Below are 19487 nucleotides of genomic sequence, written 5' to 3'. Positions count from 1 at the left end.
CTCAGTTTCTTCATTTGAGGCAAATCTGGATAATAATAGCACCTACTCCACCAGCATGTTAAGAGAATCAGATGAAATAATATATGTAAAGAGTTCTGCAAACCTGAAAACATCCAAAGAATTAGTTCTTACTGATTAATATCATTTTTTGGACAAAAATAATAGCATACCGCATTAAAAAAATGGTCTACCTAGCACTTGGCAAGTTGAAAACACTACAATAGTGACATCCCCCAACAGAATCACAGAACATTTAAAAGGACCTTTATAGATTCTCTAGTATAACCCCTTCATTTTACAGATGGAGAAGCTGAGTCCTAGGGACTTGCTCCTCATTACACAAAGAGGTAATAGAAAAGCTAGAACCAGAACTCCCACTACCTAACTCTAGATTCAGTATCCTTTCCACTACCCCTCACTTCCTTAACACAAATATTCAATGCAATAACCAGGTCAATCAACTAACAGCATTAACACATTAAAAAAGATTAGATTAAAAAAAAAACTAAATTGAAAATGTCTGATAATGTTAGCTAAGAGAGTAGTGACAATCTCTGGTGTTCAATTAATTGCTTTTTCTGTAATCACTCATTCTCTCATTCATTCAGTATTGAGGAAGGGCAGCTCTACTTAGCTTGGTGAAACATGAGCTGTCTTTTCCCAACATGCAAAGGCCAACGTGGTGAGAAAGGACACCAAAATTGAACTGCTTTCTCACTTCCAAACAGTTGTTTACAACGGGACTTGGCTATTTTTGTCTGATTTTAAGTGATTCCTAAGTGCACAAAAAATATTAGAAAGTAAAAAAATAGGTTATTTTTAAAGTATCCACCGCTGAAGATTATTCACCTGCTCTGGTTTATTAACTAATAAGATAGGAGTAGACTCTAGTTGGATTTGCATGTGACAGGTCTGACAAACCAGTAACCCATTCTTGCCTTTATTTCTTTTTTAATTAAAACATTTTTTCTTGCCTTTATTTCTACTTGTGAACACCTTTACAACAACAAAAGACAGAAAACAGGAGGTCAGTATGAAACTATTAGATGGTAGAAAGGCTAGAGTGCTAGACTTTGGATCAGGTGTTCAGCTCAACTCTAACACTTGCTAGTTGAGTTACCTTGGGCAACTGCTTAATTTCTTTCAACCTCAGTTTCTTTAACTGAAGAAAATATAGATAACAATAGTACTTCTGTCACTCTACTTCACTTAGTGGAGATCTTTTGCATATTTTACAAGAATTTTTTTTTAAAAAATCATTTGGATACTAAAGCCAAAAAACCCCAACCTTGCTTAAAAACCACAAAAAACAATGTGACCTTGGAAAAACATAGCTTTTGAATTAAGTTTAGTGTGTAAGTTCTCTTTGGAGCCACCTTAGACTAAACAACTGAAAGAAAAGCCCTCCCCTGGTCACAGCTTCATACTGCTATGAGCTCCATCCATCTTATAAAATTAAGCTGAGAAACATCTGGCATTTTCTACATCTCCTTTGAACAGAGTCACTGAAATATTAGCTCAAGAACCCAGAGGCTCAAGGTAACAGCTGCTTAGATTAAATTAATTTCTACCTCCATATGAATTTTGATTTGTTGAATTTTGCCATGAGTAGTTAATTCTATAGCTTTGAATTAAATCATAGGTCCATAAGCAATGCCAACTGCAAAATTCACCGCTGGCTGGCAGGCAGGCACAAGTGACTTATCACCTTGTAGGCTAACCATGTTATATCAAATTTGGTTAGCAATTTCAAAACTTAACTATCACTAGATTAATATGGTTGGGCTTTCTAGGATGTGAAGATCTTTTTTTCACCGTTGACAATATTAGATGGTGAAAAGTGTCAAAACTCAAACAAAAACTCATTTTAACGTCATAGGATCACAGATTTGAAGACAGAGGCCCTTGAAAATTACTGTTTAACTCCCTACTTTTACAAACAAACAAACGAACAAAAACAACAGGCTGAGAGAACGTGTGTTGCTTGCACAGGGTCACACAACTACTATCAGAGGCAAGATTAGAATTTATGTCTTCCTAACTCCAATTCCAGTGTTCTATTCACCATAACATTTTTATTTTTGAGATAAACACAGGCTTATCCAAATGGACTCTGTTGCATTAAGAAAAAAAAAGAAGCATTTAAAAATCAACAATTTCAATGACTTAGGTAGGTCCTAAATGTTCCTCAATGCTTGTACATGGCCAGCTGACCCATTTACAGGTAGGTTTGTCTCTCTGCAGATGAGGTAGTTTTCTCATAAAAGTAATTTGTTATACGAAATAAAATTATATGTCTATTTGCATAAGAGCAGACTACCTTTCAATTGGACCAAATAACCTGCTCAATTGCAGAAAAAAATTTCCCAATCCAGGGCTTAAAAGAGAATGAAGTTAATTAAAAATAAAATTTTGAGTTAAAATAATTGTGTTTATTATTCACTAGATTAAATAGTAGGTACTGTTGGTTAGCATGAAGATTCAACATCTTATCAGCATGGAATAATAAGAAACAATATAGTATGCTGGAAAAAAAATCATTGGACTTGGTCAAAAGAATGCTGGTTTTATGTTCCATCTGTGACATTCAGTCATCTATCTTCTCTGGATTTCAGTTTCCTCACCAGTTAAAAGGAAATAATATTTACAATCTCGTGCCCCATTTTCTTGTCTTATCAAATGTAAAACATGATATGATTATGAGACTTATAACAGTACACCTCATAGGTTTGTGGGGAGGGATAAATGACATTTTTTTGTGTGTGTGGGGGGCAATGGGGGTTAAGTGACTTGCCCAGGGTCACACAGCTAGCAAGTGTCAAGTGTCTGAGGCTGGATTTGAACTCAGGTCCTCTTGACTCCAGGGCCAGTGCTTTATCCACTGCGCCACCTAGCTGCCCCATAAATGACATATTATACAGAGTGTGTTTTGTAAATTATGAAGCCCAATGTACAGTTATGCCCTAATTAATTGGGATAAGGAATCCCTTAAAGGGGTCACATGTATTCAAATTGGCACTATTAGAAATTATAATTAACCCAATGGAAATATGCAGTGCAAACCTGAATAATGAGACCACTTGGGGAGGATCTATTATTCACACTAATCAAACTCTAGTTATAAATATGAGATCTAGTTCAAATCTTACCTGAGAATATCAGATATTTATGGATTAGTTCACAATTTATATTGATTTAGGAGTATTAGCAAGTGTCAACCTTTTTGCGTTTTATGATTTACCTCTGACCTTTGCATCAGATTAATGGGGAAGAGAGCCAAAAGTCATGTTATGAGATTTTATTTTATTTTATTTTATTTTTTTGGTAAGGCAATTGGGGTCAAGTGACTTGCCCAGGGTCACACAGCTAGTAAGTGTCAAGTGTCTGAGGCCAGATCCAAACTCAAGGTCCTCCTGAATCCAGGGCCGGTGCTCTATTCACTGCGCCACCAAACTGCCCCAAGATTTTATTTATATGATTACTTTTATGAGATTCAGGTATTAGGGATCATTTTGGGAAATTTTGGTCCATATCACTGATAAAAATTGATGGTCAAGCATTGATAAAACCCAGTTTGAAATTTGGTTGGCTATGACCATAATTTAGGTCCCTAGGGCAAAACAAACAAATAAATCAGTGTTAATCGAGGCTATACAAAAGCAAAGGAAAAAAGTGCTGACCAGCAAAGCCATATGTTATAGTATATAACATGGTATAAAAGTGAGAAGAGAGGATTTCATACAGTTACAAAATGGATCTCAAGAAAAATTGTGTTGTATGTGTAGCATGATAACTCTCTACAGCAGTTTCTTGGTTCCTAGCAATTGGTATTAATTGACATCCATGTCTATGGTTCATTATAGAGTAAACCTTTCATTTTGAAAACCCAATATATTAATAGGATCAGATTCAGAGGAATAATTCATAGGACTGAAATATTTAAGGTGACACATCAGCAGCTGTATTTGACCTACAGTATACAGGACCAGAAATCTGGCAGTTAATTGAAGCCTTTAGGAGGGTATCTAATTAGGAAACAATAAACCAGAGGAAGTCAGAATTATGTCCTCTTTCTTCAGATAGTCACAGAATACAGTTTTCACAGTAGGATTTCAGGTGACTTTGAGATACGATCAAATATCTGGTTATGTGTACATATTTCAGTAAGAACTAAAAAAAAAAATAAAAGCCTGAGAGTGAACATGGAATAAGTAATCAAGACAACAAGAAAATTTTAAGAAAGGGAGAGCAGCTTAACTTTTCATGATGCCATAAGGGAAAAGGAATTATGATGATTGATCCTGTCTAGAGTTCTCTTTATTCTGAATGCACTGCCAATCATGACCCTTGAATGCTATGCGCATTAGAAAAATAGTGTTGTAAGAAATAATGCAGGGAAGAGATCAGAATAAAAAAAAACTACAAGACTGCTCTCTGAATCTACTTGAAGACAAGGCTCCATTATCCAAATCACAAACACCTTTTTGGATTTCAGGGGTAAAGAATAATAGCATTTTAAATGGTAATGAGCATCTCCTAATCAGGGTCCATAGACAAAAATCCTTTCAAACCTATTCCTTTTTCCTGATGAAGGGACAGGGATTTTCTTAAATTTATTTTTTTAAAGCTATGTTGATCTTTTTTTATTTTTGTGGGGCCATGGGGGTTAAGTGACTTGCCCAGGGTCACACAGCTAGTAAGTATCAAGTGTCTGAGGCCAGATTTGAACCCAGATACTCCTGAATTCAGGGCCGGTGCTTTATCCACTGTGCCACCTAGCTGCCCCCTATGTTGGTCTTTTTAAGATGATTACCGAAATGAGATGACCTCTGACCTCCAAATGCTATGTACTGTCTACATTGCATACTAAAACATGTGCATTTTCCCTTCAGAGTGATTGGGAGACCTGAAGAAAGGGATACCACTAGCAAAAGAAACCACTTTTCCACCAGAGGTAAACATTAGTAGATTGCCCATCTTCCTATTTTTTGGTCCCTTGCACAATCACCTCCCAGGTCCTACCTCTGAGTCTTTATTACAGATGGAACAAAGGGTAAGTGAAACTGTGAGTATATAGGGGACATAGAATGCTTGAACCCAAAGGACACATAGGAACTTTTTCAGTCTGACTCCTCTTCTCCTTTTATAGATAAGGAAAGGCCTAGAAAAATCCACATTTATAAAGTAGTTACAGAGCCAAGATTAGAACCTAGATCCTTTGATTGCTGCTCCACCAGTCTCCTAAGCTTTGCTAGTTTATATTGTTCTAAACCCTATTTATTTCAAATTAGTCTGCAATGATTTCATGGGGAAATTGGGAATTTATTTGACTGTGAGCTCAATAAGCATTAACAATGTGGTGGGGTTTTTTTTGTTTTGTTTTTTTGTTTTTGGTCCAAATCTGTGATTTTACTTGGTATAGGGCACTCTCGGTGGGGAAAGTCTCCTAATGCATATGGGCAACTGCCTTACAGTCTTAGAGGTTAAAGGATTTGATTAGAGTCATAGAGCTAATATCAACCTAAGTGTTCTTGGCTGAGTCTGTATATCTATTTGCTGATGTATCTATTAGCTTGGACTGTATTATTACCTAGCTTCCAGGAATTAGGAGGTGATATTCCCCATAGAGTAAAGAGTACACTGTATTCTCTCTTGCCCAGACTACATCTGGAACATTGTGCTGAGTTCAGGGCTCACCATTTCAGGAAGGACATTGATATAAATTGGAAAGGAATCAGAGGGGGGCAACCAATATGGTGAAGGTCTTGTGTCTTTGACATGATGACTGGATGAAACAATTGAAAATGTTTAATCTGGAGAAGAGAAGACTTAAAAGTAGGGCGTTGTGGGTATCTTCACCATTCAAAGGACTGTCATTGAGATGAGTGATTACACTTGTCCAGAGGGCTAAACCAGGAAAACGAGAAGCTACAAAGGTAAACTTAGTCTTGGTGTCAGGAAAAGTTTTCAAACCATCAGAATAGGCTGCACCAAGAGGGGTTGAGCTCCTCTTAATTGGAGATCTTCAAGCAAAGGCTAACCACTTGTTGGGTATTTTGAAGCAATCAGTCAATCAATCAATAAACATTTATTAAGCATCTAGCATCTGCCAAGCACTGTGCTAAGCACTACAGATAGTCCCTTCTCTCAAGGAGCTCACAATCTAAAGGGGAGACAACAAGAAAATATATAAATATATACATATTTTTGAAAAGACATTCTCTTTAAGATATGGCTTTCCTTCTAACTCTAGTGTGTTTGATGATCCTATAGGGCAAGAGGTCTCAATGTGAGGCCTGTAAACTTTCTTTAAAAACTCTTTTGATAGCTACAGTTCAAACATACTTGGTTTCCCTTGAAATCCTATATATTTTATTTTATACATTTAAAAACATCATTCTTAGAAGAGGTGCCAAATCTTCACCAGACTGCCAGAAGGGGCCAGGACACACCAAAGAGGTTTAAAGCCCCTCCATTAGGGGAATGTGGGATTTAGAAATGTTGGCACTTATAGAAAATGGACATCTCATTCTGTAAGCTTATTTCTCCAAGAAGACTAGTCACAAAGAGTCAAAAAGCATCATGAACCAAAACTAGCAACCGAGCAATCAATAAGCACTTATTAAGTAGTTACTGTGTAACACGTGCTATGTGCTAGGGATACAAAGTCAAAAATGAAACAGCCTCTCCCCATAGGGAAATTAAATTCTAGTGGGTGAGACAATACACACACAAAAGTATGTCCAAAATAAATATAAGGCAACTCACGGAGAAAGGGAAGGAATTAAGGGAAGGAGGGAAGAAAGAAAGAAGGAAGGGAGAGAGGGAAAGAAAGGGAGGGAGAGAGAGAAAGGCAGGGAGGAAGCAAGGAAGGAGGGGAGGGAGGGAGGGTTGTTGGGACACAGGGAGGGAAGAAGGAAGGAAAGGAAGGAGGGAGAGAAAAAGGAATGGAGGGAGGGAAGAAAGAAGTTGGATTTCTTAAGCACTACCATATGCAAGGCACTATGCTAAATGGAGTATTATCTCATTGGATTCTCACAACAGCCCTGGAAGGTAAAGTCTATCATTATCTCAGTGATCTATTTAAAACTATTTCATAGAGAGAACTCAAAAGCAGCCCAGACAAAAATGGAATTCAAAACTCACTGTAGAACTCTATTAAATAAAGGATGGTGTTCAGTCTAGGAGCCACATGCACAACATGCCTGACAATATTTGAATTCAAAATATGGAAACAAATAGAGGTTAAGTGACTTGCCCAGGGTCACATGGCTAGTAAGTATCTGAAGCTACTTTTGAACTCAGGTTTTCCTGACTCAAGGTCCAGTGCTCTATCTACTGCATCCTTTAGCAGGTGGGGATCAGGAAAGTCTTCAGATAGAACTTAGTGCTCGAGTTGGGTTGTGAGGAGTAAGACACTCTTATGAGGCAGAAGTGAAGGAAGGAGAGCATTCCAGGCATAGGTGACAGCCAATGAAAAGTCATGGAGATGGAAGATGGGAAGGGCAGTGTGGTATAGAGGAGCCCCAAAGTATCATTTCAATTTTGAGTTCTAATGCTTTTTAAAAAAAATTTTAGGCAGTGCAATGAGGGTTAAGTGACTTGCCCAAGGTCACACAGCCAATGAGTGTCAACTGTCCGAGGCTGGATTTGAATTTAGGTCCTCCTGAATCCAGGGCCGGTGCTCTATCCACTGTGCCACCTAGCTGCCCCCCTCTAATGCTTTTTAGTATTTTTTTCTAATGCTTAAAAAACCTTTTGGTTCACCCTGTATAATGAGGTTTGAAAGGAACACTGGGCCAGATTATGAATGGTTTTAAAAGTCAAACAGAAGAGTTTATATTTAATTCAATAGGGCACCATTAGAATTTATTGAGTCTGGCGGGGGGAGCTAACCTGGTCAAAATGATGCTTTAGGAAAATCCCTTTAACAGCTGTTTAGAGGATGGATTAGAATGGGGAGGGACTTGAAGGATGGGAAACCCAGGAGAGAGCCACCACAATAATCCAAACTAGAGAGGCAAGCTGGTGGATGTGTGAGTATCACTAAGAGGATGGTGCAAAAGATGTTGTTCATGTAGAAAGAGAGATATTTGGTAACTGATTGGATGTGTCCAATGAAGGAGAGAGAGCAAAATGCAAGAGGAATCATGACTTGGAAGTTTGCTTCTGAAAACAACTGTATTATTATTATTATTATCATTATTATTGTTATTATTATTATTATGCTGTTTTAACTCAAAGTTTAGAATACAGAATATTGGAAGAAAATCTTTAGTATCAGCAATCACTTCATGGAAAGGCAGTCTTGGAATACTCCTTAGCAGTCTAGTTCCCCAGTTATTTACGTGATTAGTAACAAAGGCAAAGTTACTTTAAAATTGTTTGGTTATTTTTTTTATTTACCAGCCACACTTCGAAGGAAAACATTGTGAAGTGGCAGAGAAAGGAACTGGATCTTGGGGCAGAACACATGGAGCTGAGTCATGGACTCGCCATCTGTGTGATTTTAGGAAAGTCACATAATCTCTTTGAGCCTCAGTTTCGTTATTTGGGCAAATGGAGGTAAATATTCTTAAGTAAGTAGATATACTACCTACCTCATGAGATTTCTCTGAGGAATTCACTTAAGCTGTTATGTAAATGTGAGATTATTAAATAAATGGAAATAATATCATCACCAAACCTTAATAATTGTTGTTCAATGGTATCTGACTTCTTGTGACTCTGTGGACCATGTTATTTATGGGGTTTTCTTGGCAAAGATAATGGAGTGGTTTGCCATTTCCCTCTCTAGTGGATTAAGGCAGACAGACATTAAGTGACTTGCCTAGGTTCATACTCCTAGCAAGTGTCTGAAGCTGGATTTGAAATGGGGTCTTCCTGCCTCCTGGCCCAGGGCTTTATCCACTGAGCCATCTAGCTGCCTCCTAGACAAACAGTGGTTAAGTGACTTGCCCAGGGTCACATAGCCTGTGTCAGAAGCAAGATTTGAACTGAGGTCCTCCTGATTCCAGTCCCAGTGCTCTATTAACTGAGCCATCTAATTGCTTCTTTAAAGAAAAATTCTGTTGTTTAGTTGTTTCAGTAGTGCCCGACTCTTTGTGACCCCACGTGGGGTTTTCTTGGCAAAGATGCTGGAGTGGTTTGCCATTTCCTTCTCCAGCTCATTTTACAGAAGAGAAAACTGAGGTAAACAGGGTTAAGAGACTTGCTTAGGGTCACACAGCCTAGTAAGTGTCTGAGGCCAGATTTGAGATCAAGAAAAGGGGTCTTCCTGATTCCAGATGTGGTACTCCACCCACTGAGCTGTCTAGCTGCCTCTTTAAACAATAATACATGAATACATATTCCAAGTTCCAATCACTAGTCATAGTTTCTTTCAAAGAGTAAATCATCCTTTAATTCTACAAATGTACCAGGTAGCAATCGATTATTGTGAAGTAGTGGATCATCATCCAGCATTTACGTAGCTCTTTGATGTTTTCAAAAGGCTTTATACATTATTTCATCCTCACAACAGCCCTGTGAAGTAGACACCAGTAATGGTCCCATTTTAAAGATAAGGATACTGAAGCTGAGAGAACTTAAGTGACTTGTCCAGTAACACAGCTGGACAAATTAGAATACTGTCCCAGTCAGTATTCTAATTTAAGTTGATTCCATAGGATATAGCCATAAATTAAGTGGGATAATCAAAGGTCTGCAAAAAGGTGGCACCATTTTGAAGACACTGGAAGGTAGAAACAACTGCTCCTAGAACCTACGTAGCAGGAATATTTGGTTGAAACAGGAAGGCATCAACTACTGTACTTTCTACCTCCAGAGAACACAGTCCCATCTTCCTCCCCACTTCAGTAACAGATGAGGTTTGTCAGGGTCTCTCCCCTATAAGACTGCATAGTCTGGTCCATCTTCTTTCTATCACAAGGCAGTGTCCCAGAGTCTCTCCAGGTCTGAGGTCTCCTCTGTTTCCTCCCTCCCTTCCCCTCCCCTCCTTTGCATCCATCCACATTGAGCCTGATATTCCCAATAACTAAACTTCTCCTAGGGCATAAATGAGGTACTTCTGTCAGCTATATCGAATTCTAGAGACTGGGCAATAACAATCAAAACAGCTCCTCATGTTTGTAGATTGCTTTAAGGCCCACAAAGCACTTTCCCCATAATGACTCTGTGAAACAAACTGCACAACCCTTATCCCTGCTTTATAAGTACATGGGCCTGTCTACAGTCCCACAGGGGATAAGCATCATAGCAGCCACTGCTACGAACATTGAGGCTACAGGCCTGGCACATCATCTCCCAAGTGAAACTGCTCTCCATCTTCTCCATGGCCTGAATTGTGCAGGAGCCCAGCTTCTGAAAATACCCTGCTAACTGTATACATGAAGATGAGCTTGCTCAGTTACTTTATTCCTGTTCTCTAGGTCATTAGGAGAGATATCTTCAATGACTTATTAAATTAATTTTTCCTTGGGAGGGACATGATAAGAATTCTCTTGACAAACATGGGAGGAAGAGAAGGAACAAATATGAGCCCTTCTGATTTTTTTTTCAAACTGAGAAGAATGGACCAGGGTCTCAATGTAATACTGTGCCATGGAAGAGACCCAACAGAGTATTCTGGCTCTGTGGGAAGCTGATCTATTCAGTAGAAAGGTCAGCTGACAATCGAAGCCTGCTAGATTCATAATACAAGCCTACCCTGCCACCTGCTACCTGGATGTGGGGTGGGTGGGGGAGGAAGCCTGTTGTTTCAAGGGTTCTCTTCTCTCTGGCCTCCACTTCCACCCTCTCTCCTTTCATTCTCTACACAGAAAGGGCCTCACCACCTGCTGGAAAGATTAAGGCCATCTGATTCGAATTCCCTCCATACCTCTCTCTGTTCTCCTTCCCAAGCCCCTCCAGTCTCAGACTGATACGGTGACAAGGTTAACCCTTTCTCCCAGCTAGAAGGCGGAAACCTTCACTGGTTTCTCACCATCTACCCTTAAATAGATAAATAATAGACCCTACACAATCTCTCTACAACTTATCTTTCTGCCTGGAATCAGAAAGACTTGTGTTCAAATGTAACCCGAGACCCTTAATAGCTGTGTGGCTCTGACAAGTTACTTAATGGCTACCTGCCTCAGTTTCCCCAACTCTAAAAAGGAGATAAATAATAGCACAGGATTGTTGTCAGAATAAAATGAGCTATTTGTAAAGGGCTTAGCAATATGTACCTAACACATAGTAAGTGCTTAATAAATGCCAGTTCTCTTCATTTCCCCCTCCTCAGCCATTTCCATTTATTTCCTCTTTAATTTGCTCCACTTACTGTAACTTCAATCTCTCCTTTTCAACTAGCTCCTTCTTGATTCCTATATTTCACCCCCAAACCTCACCTTTTTTGCATGGTTATCAGTCTACATTTGCCTTCCCCCTCACTGTCAAACTTTTAGAAAGAGAAATTTACACTCCTCTACTTCTCCACCCACCAAGATTTGTCTCCTTGACACATTCAATCAATTGTCAGTCAAGTTCTATCGTTTCTATCTAAGCATTCCATCCCCTCCTTTCTACTCTCACAGCAGACATTCTAAATTCAGGCCCTCTTGGTCTCTTGCTTGGATAAGTGCAACAGAAAAACTGGTTGTAGAGCCTCTATTCTCTCCCTTTTCCAATCCATCTTTTGCATGGCTGCCAAAGTAATTTTCCTAATGCACCCCTCTGAAAATCACTTCTCTATTCAGAAACCTTCATTGGTTTTTCACTGTTTACCTCTAAATAAATAGACAAACAAGAAACTTATTATCACAGCATCTATCTACAACTTGCCTTTGCAGACTTATCTCCGATGACTCCCTCTTCACTCACTTTTGTCCCCCACCATTCCTGTGCCCTCACCCATCTTCATGTCCTTGTTCATCCCATTCTGAGGGGTAAACCCCATACCCATGAAATGCCTCCATTCCTTTAAGACCCAACGCTACTGCTATCTCCTCTTTGATTTCACCAGATGGAAGTGAACTCTCCCCAAATTTCTCCATCAAGTGATTGTAGCAGTGAGGTCATGAACCCAGGTTTCTTGAGTTCCATATACATCACTCTTTCTACACTGGATTGACAAATCTCTGTGTGCCTCAGTCGTCCCTATAAGAATATAATTATCTGTAGGAGGATTCCAAATTACTTCTAAGTCTGATAAGTCTAGTAACAACACTGAAAACTAAACCCAAGTTGCATGGTTAAAATAATAATGTTGATAAGACAAGATAATGGGCAGCTATGTATGTAGTGCAGCGGATAGCGCTCTGGAGTCAAGTAGACTTGAATTTAAATGTGACCTCAGACACTTACTGGCTGTGTGACCCTGGCAAAGTTACTAAACCACTACCTGCCTCAATTTCCTCATCTGTAAAATGGGGACAATAATAGTACCCACCTCCCAGGATTGTTGCAAGGATCAAATCTGATAATATTTGCAATGTTTGATAATATTTATAATAAATATTAGCTATAATGAATTATTATTATACTTTGTGGCAGCGCTTTGAGATCTTTGAATTAAAATTGTTTTATAAATGCACGATAACAATATCACCTCATTTTTCTCGGTACTCTACTCTCTTCCATGTCTAAGTCACTTCCCTATAATACATCTGAAGTTTAGGAAAGTACCCAAGCTCTATTACTACTTAGTTGGACCAGATGATATGCTATTCATTTGGGCATTTTTCTCTCCATGACAGTGAGGGGTGGAGTGGAAATGGATCCATGAAATTGAATAGTGTAAGCTTTCTTTAGGGAGGCAGTGTGGTGAGGTAGCTCTAGCAGCTCTGGTTCTGAAGTCAGAGGCTCTGGCTTCAAATTGTAGTGTATGGGAGTGTGTGTGTGTGTGTGTGTGTGTGTGCACATGTGCATGTGCATGTGTGTGTCTACTCTTGAGAAATGCTTGGGTCTTCAGGTATCCCAGTCATGAGAACACTGGCCAAGTCATAGGTCTGCAAATAAGCTACCATGTTTTATTCTCTGCATGTGCCCTTGGGGGTCAATTCCTGCTTTAATGTTACAGGTATATACAACTTCTCATATTCTAAACTTTTAAGTGCCATCTAGTTTCATGAAGCTACTAATTAAAGGCAAAATATGCTGCTTTACAAAAATGAAAAGAATACTTACAGTAGGTTTGATCTGCATCTGTGATTTCATCTGTATTGGGAACTCCTGCTGAGGATACACCTTCTACCAATCTCCCACTACTATGTAAATTAGTAATTATAATATGGCCTATCATATAGGGTCATTAAAAGGAAACCCCTTTAACTGAAATAACACTGGGGTGGGGGGATTGGTTTGGAGCTACATGGGAAGTGGATAGAGCATCAACCCTGTAGGACCTTAGTTCAAATCCAACCTCAGACACTTACTGTGTGACCCTGGGCAAGTCATTTAATGCCAATTACCTCCCCCCCCCAAAAAAGGAAAGAAATTATATCAGATTAAATTCTCTGTTTAGAGAGCAAATTGGCAAGTATTCTCCCACTTCTAGACTTAGAGGGTTCACTGGGGTACTAAGAATTTAAATGGCTTGCCCAGATCACCTGGCCAGTCTGTTTCAGAGGCAGGGCTGGAACCCAGGGCCTCCTGGTTCTAAGGCCAACTCAGTATCTAGTACACCAGACTCTCTCAATATAGCAAGCACACTTTGAAAAAAAAAGAATTTTAAATAATACCTTGTAGAATATATTATTAACTTATGACATCTGGTATTTCTGACAACAGACGTATATGTAGTCTTAGCAAACTTAATGGTAAAGCCTCTTTAAGATATATTCTCATTCTAGGGAGATGAGAATGACTTAGGAGCTTTAAAAACTAAAGTGTTTTTTTTTAAAAAGAGAGAGAGACATCAAAGGGCACCTTAGAGATTTTTAAAATTAAAAGTAAGGATTTAAAAACTGCCAAAGATAAATGCTATTAAAAATCACAGCCAATCCATGTTTTGGCAAGTCAGCACTGTCCTGCTTAAAATTGGGGCATCTTGCCAAAAAAAAAAAAGAAGCCCGACTCTGATCTGGAAAGACTGAAGGCTTAAGTCCCCTATTTCAGCTTCTAAAGATACTCAGGCAGAGCTGGAAAAGGTTAAGTGATTGAGTGTGAATGGTATAAATGCATTTTACATCTTCCTGCCTTTTACCACATGTAAATTAGATCTCTTTACATTTTCCTACATAATCAGAAGTCATACAAAGTCATCTGACCTCAGGAAGTTGTTTTTTTCAGGTCAGAGAAAATAATAGAACAGATGGAATTTATTCCTCTCTGTTCAGAGACAACACTGAAAAATCTCATAGCAACATGTGGGAGCTGCATGGGAGACCTGACCAGGGCAGAAGCTTGGGCAACTTCCTCTGACCCAGCATGAGCAACCAGACCTCTGTCTCACATAGCACTTCAGAAATCAGAGTATAATAATAATTGATGTCTATCAATTAATCATTACTAACCAAGGTGCCACAGTGGGTGGAATGTTGGAGTTGGAAAGATCAGAAGCCAAATCCTGCCTCAGTTCTTACTTAGTGACCAATTCTGAGCAAGTAATTTATCCTCGCTCAGCCTTAGTTTCTTCACCTGTGAAATGGGCTTAATGCTAGCACCTACCACACATAGTTTTTGTGAGGACTGAATGACATAATATATGGGAAGTGCTTTGCAAACTTGGAAGTGCTATGTAAATGGTGGTTATTACTATTCTTGGGGCAGCTAGGTGGTGCAATGAATAGAGCACCAGGACCTGAAATCAGGAATTTTCCTGAGTTCAAATCTGGCTTCAGACACTAGCTGTGTGACATTGGGCAAGTCACTTCGCCCTATTTGCCTCAGTTTTCTTATCTGTAAAATGAGCTGGAGAAGGAAATGGAAACCCATTCCTATGCCTTTGCCAAAAAAAAAAACACCAAATGGGGTCACAAAAAGTCATTCTTATCAAGATGCCCAGAAAACATTGAAAGTGAAATGGAATAAACAATTAAATTATGTTTCATAGAATTTGGGGGTTAGCTGTATCTAATTATATGATAAATATTTCAAAAAAAGACACATTAGGGTAACTACTAACATAATATTGGATATTAAAATAATTATTCAAAATATACAAATAAATAATAAAGAGTCTTTATTAACCAGTCTATCCTATTCCCAAATCATGCCTGAGTATGGTAATCTTGTGACATGATTGGACTACTTTAGAATCCAAGATGCTCAAAAATGATTACAAGTTAGGCAGAACACTGTGCTCTCAGCAGTGTAATGGAGAAAATACTGGATTAGACCTCTTGTCCCACTTCTGCCATTGACTGGCTGTGTGACAACTGAGGAAGTAATTTCATATGACATTTTATGGGCTATAAAACAGAATTCTATGATCTGTAAAATTAAGGCAGAGACCAGGACAGTCTCTCCAGTGTATCTTACTTACCCAACTTTATCAAGATTTGTTAGAACAAATTCAACAAGCATCAAAACCAGCTTAGGGAGCCACCTCACCGGTTCCCTTCACCCCACCCAGACACACGCCATTGATCTCCTTAGTAGATGCTGCTTCTTAGTCCATTACTCTCATCATTGCTTACTTCTTCCCCCTTCCCCCCCAACACTGGTACTTCTCTCTTGGGCAAAGTAAAGAAGTTATTATAGATTCTCACATCACAAAACAACAGAGCTTCATGTAGAATGCCAGAATTTCAGGATTGGAAAGTTCATGTCTTTTTTACCCAATAAGTGGTGATAATTCTCTCTTTGAAGATTCACAATGAAAGGGAACCTATTACCACCAAAAGCAAACAGTTCTACTTTCAGGTAACACCAATTAATAGGAAGATTTGCTTTTAAAACTTGCCCCTTTGTAGCTTCCAGTCATTTCTCCTAATTTTTCCTTCTTCCTTACTGTTCTCTGTACACTGCTCATTCCATCTAGCTGTTTCTCTCAAGTGATTTTTCCCCCTCAAAAGTAAACTTCATCACCATAACATCAAGCATTTGTCTAGTTTGTAAAGCTCTGTATCTGTTAATCTTATTTGACCATTACTTCCCTTCTCACTTCCCCACATGCTCATTTCCTTCCACCCATCCTCACATGCCATGAACTTGAGGTACTTCATGAACAAAAATAAACTTGGGTCCACGTGGGAATGTTTTCTGAGACTGGATACTAAAGGAATGATAGGATTATGGTAGAGTTCTAAGAAACCAAAGAAGGAAATTATGAGACAGAAGAAAAATGCTTTAGAGACAGATCATTGCCTTTGAAGATCCCAAGAATGTAAAGGACACTGTAAAGTGAGGAGGTTAGACTGGTTAGCTTCTGAGCTCTAAGGCTACAAGGCTATGATTCTCTAGCCTAGTTAACAGAATGGGTTATGCAGATGAACTAGGAATGACCATAGAAGTCAAGGTAAGAGTAGGGAATAGATAGGAAACTTTCAAAGCATTTCTGGAAGTTATAGGGAGGTGAAAACAAGAAACAAACAGCTACCATATATGAAATGCACCTATTTGTGCAACAATTAACATTTAACTTCTCTTACGGGGAAAGGGTACCGGGTATAAAGCATGGATTGCCAACTTCTCCCTCACTACAGTCTAAGTGGAACTACTTTTAGTTCCCCCCCCCCCCCAAACTTTAGCTCTCTCCCTTTGTTCAAAGGAACATGAACTTTGTAAAGAAAAAGAGATTTAAATAATAGTACTGCCTACCAACAAATACTAGGAAAAATAGGATATTTGAACTTGAGACCACTAATTTCCAGTGGCTGGAAAGGGACAAAAAAGAGGTGGGAATAACTTTACTCTTAAAACATATTATTTAATTTGATCCTCACAATAATTTTATAGTTGAGGATGCTGAAACAGACAGCAGTTGTCAGTTGCCCAAGTTCACACAGCTAATAAATGTCCAAATCTGAATTTGAACTCAGGTCTTCTTGACTCCAGACCCTCTAGTAATCCCTACCTCTAAATTCTAAAGTTTGGAAAAGAATGAATGTCCACAGAGTACTACACCAACCAAATGAGAGACAGCTTAGAAAAAGGTTCTGAGTCTGGGGAAGTCCAAAAAGTCTGGCCAGGCTCATATAACAATCACTTCTTGGGAGATTGACACTGCCATATGCACAGCCATCTTGGAAATTCCTCAAGCAGCCTGCCAATACCTAGAGCATTTAAGTGTTAGGAAACAATTTACAAAAATAATCTCATTTGATCCTCACAACCACCCTGGGAGTTAGGTGCCATAATTAACCCCATTTCATAGATGAGGAAACTAAAGCTCAGACAGTTTATCCAATCTCATTGGGTTGGTAAGTGCCTGAGGAGAGATTTGAACTCAAGTTGTCCTGACAGGAAAGACACACAAATAGAAACACCCTGGCTTATTTTTTCTCCAGAAGAATGAAAGCAATTCCAGCCTGGTTCTGAATTAATAACCAGGAAATAAAATTCAAATCCTTTAAATTAGATTACAAATCTATTTCTATTCTGTGAGGGATTAAGGTAGTAGGCATACTAGAGATCAGACACTCTTAAAATAGAATAAACTTTATGGCTAATGAATGATGCTCATCAACCTTTCTTAGACAACTATAAATAGTTTTAAAAATTCTCTACCCCCAAATTGGGGAGGAGGAAGTATGAGATGTAATAGATTATTCTACATCTTTCATTCATGAATCAAGAAGTCAAGATTATAATACAGTCACCTATTCTTACTTATTTACAGACAGGTTCCTGTTAGAAAAGAGACCAAAAGCCTCTTATAATGATTCTTCTTTTTATGGGTTAACTTTTATATCAAAACAAGCCAAAAGGGAACTTACATATTTATATGACTTCTTATGTAAAGTGTTTTTTTTATATAAATAAGGCTATAAAGACCTTGGTTTTTGCCTAAAACAACTTTCTGAAGTCCAGAGTGGTTTAATCACTGTGCATTTTAAACAACTATTATTCCTATATTCATTGTCACTAATAATTTTGCTAAAATCAGTTTAAACTTAACTTCTCTTTTTTATTTTATAAAAGTATTTTATTATTTCCCTACTTCTCTTTTTAAGACCACAAGGAATACTGCAAGGCCTGTGGTCCTTACACATCTTCATCTCCTGCCTCACCGCGAGAGATATTCCATACAGGTCAACTGTTGCACTCAAGAAGAAAGTGATACTTTAGAAGTCAGCAACAGAAATGTTGAAAATAAAGGCTTTACTTTTTAAAGTTTTTACTTGACTTAAAGAAATGGGAAAAATACTTAAAATTTTGATTTATCAGTGTATTTTCCTTCTTTATGCTCCAACTTTATGATTTTTAACTACATCAGCCTTTGACCTTATTTGTAGTGGGATTGTTACATCCAAAGAATCAGTAATATCATCTCAAATATTTTTGGTGTCACAGAAGACCTCATCTGAGTCCCTTCACTCTTTATTGACACCTTTTCCTTCTAGCTTTTTCTGTTTGTTTTTTTCCCCCTAGTCAGCTAGATGCAAACACAGAACAATCTGCCACTGCAGCTCAGCCAGACTACACAAACGTCCTGCTCCCTCTCACAACACTGCCTGGAAATCAAGTGCCTGGAGAAGACGTGGAGGCATATTAAAAAGGAAAAAAAAATCATGCATTTCTCCATAGGCTACCCGCTGGTAAGCTGCAAAACCACGTTTCAGTGAATGCCCAGCCACTCTAAACAGGGATGCTGAAGGATCCGTGTTACCCTTTCTTACTGAATTTCATACTCAGACAGCCATTTTGCAATACACGGCCGATCCGTGAAATAAGGGGTTATTTCAATCTTCAATGGAAAAAGCCACAGCACGATTAAGCTGTTGTAAAATGCTGCTGTTAGCTGCACAGATGCATAATCTATTGAACGGCAGCAAGTGCCTTTTGCCTAAATCTGTTCAAAATAAGAACTGGGATGTTGGTCGTCTTGGTGATATTAAATTCTGACAACCTCTAACTGATTACTCATGAGCTTAAATGATTTTTGCAGGCAATAATTCAAATAGGAAAACAGAGCTACCCTAGCTAGGTTTAAAAAAACAATTAATAAAACAAAACAGCACAGCATCAACTGGTTTGCACAGATAAAGATCTCCAAGACAATAGATTTCCTGGGCAAGCTAAATAGAAGTTATTCTGTAGCTCATTATCCGAGTCATCTGGCCCTGGCAATAAAAGAAAACATTTAAGGAAGATTTCGGAAGCTTATGTACCTGAGATGCCCTGAAAACTCGCTGTACAGGGGAATGATTCTGCCCCGTCCTCAGTACAAGGATTAAATTATCTAGAAAGGGGCACCAGACAAATCCTCAGAATTCACAGCTCCTAGCCACGATGCTAAAGCAATCAGAAACTTACATAGGAAACCCGTACTCGCCGCCGATGTCCCAACCCACAGCACTGCATGAAGAGGAGAGCAGAATGCAATCAGCATGGGGCTTCAC

At 38.6% G+C, this 19487-nt stretch overlaps 1 protein-coding gene across 5 annotated transcripts in view; it reads right to left on the bottom strand.

Moving 5' to 3' along the window:
- Nucleotides 1-19487, bottom strand: part of CACNB2 (calcium voltage-gated channel auxiliary subunit beta 2) — a 408315-nt gene that overhangs the window by 255247 nt on the left and 133581 nt on the right. The window contains exon 1 of one of the 5 annotated variants that reach the window (XM_043965126.1): nucleotides 19402-19486. The exons of the other annotated variants lie outside the window; for them this stretch is intronic. Coding sequence (XP_043821061.1) covers nucleotides 19402-19449 — 48 coding nt within the window. The 5' untranslated portion in view covers nucleotides 19450-19486. Of the gene's footprint in view, nucleotides 1-19401; nucleotide 19487 lie in introns of those variants that run through there. 5 annotated transcript variants of the gene reach the window in all.

This window comes from Dromiciops gliroides, chromosome 5 (assembly GCF_019393635.1).
Source record: "Dromiciops gliroides isolate mDroGli1 chromosome 5, mDroGli1.pri, whole genome shotgun sequence".
In the NCBI taxonomy this organism is placed as follows: Eukaryota; Metazoa; Chordata; class Mammalia; order Microbiotheria; family Microbiotheriidae; genus Dromiciops; species Dromiciops gliroides.
The sequence above is the reverse complement of the archived record's forward strand: the minus strand, read 5'-3'. Positions and strand labels throughout refer to the sequence as shown.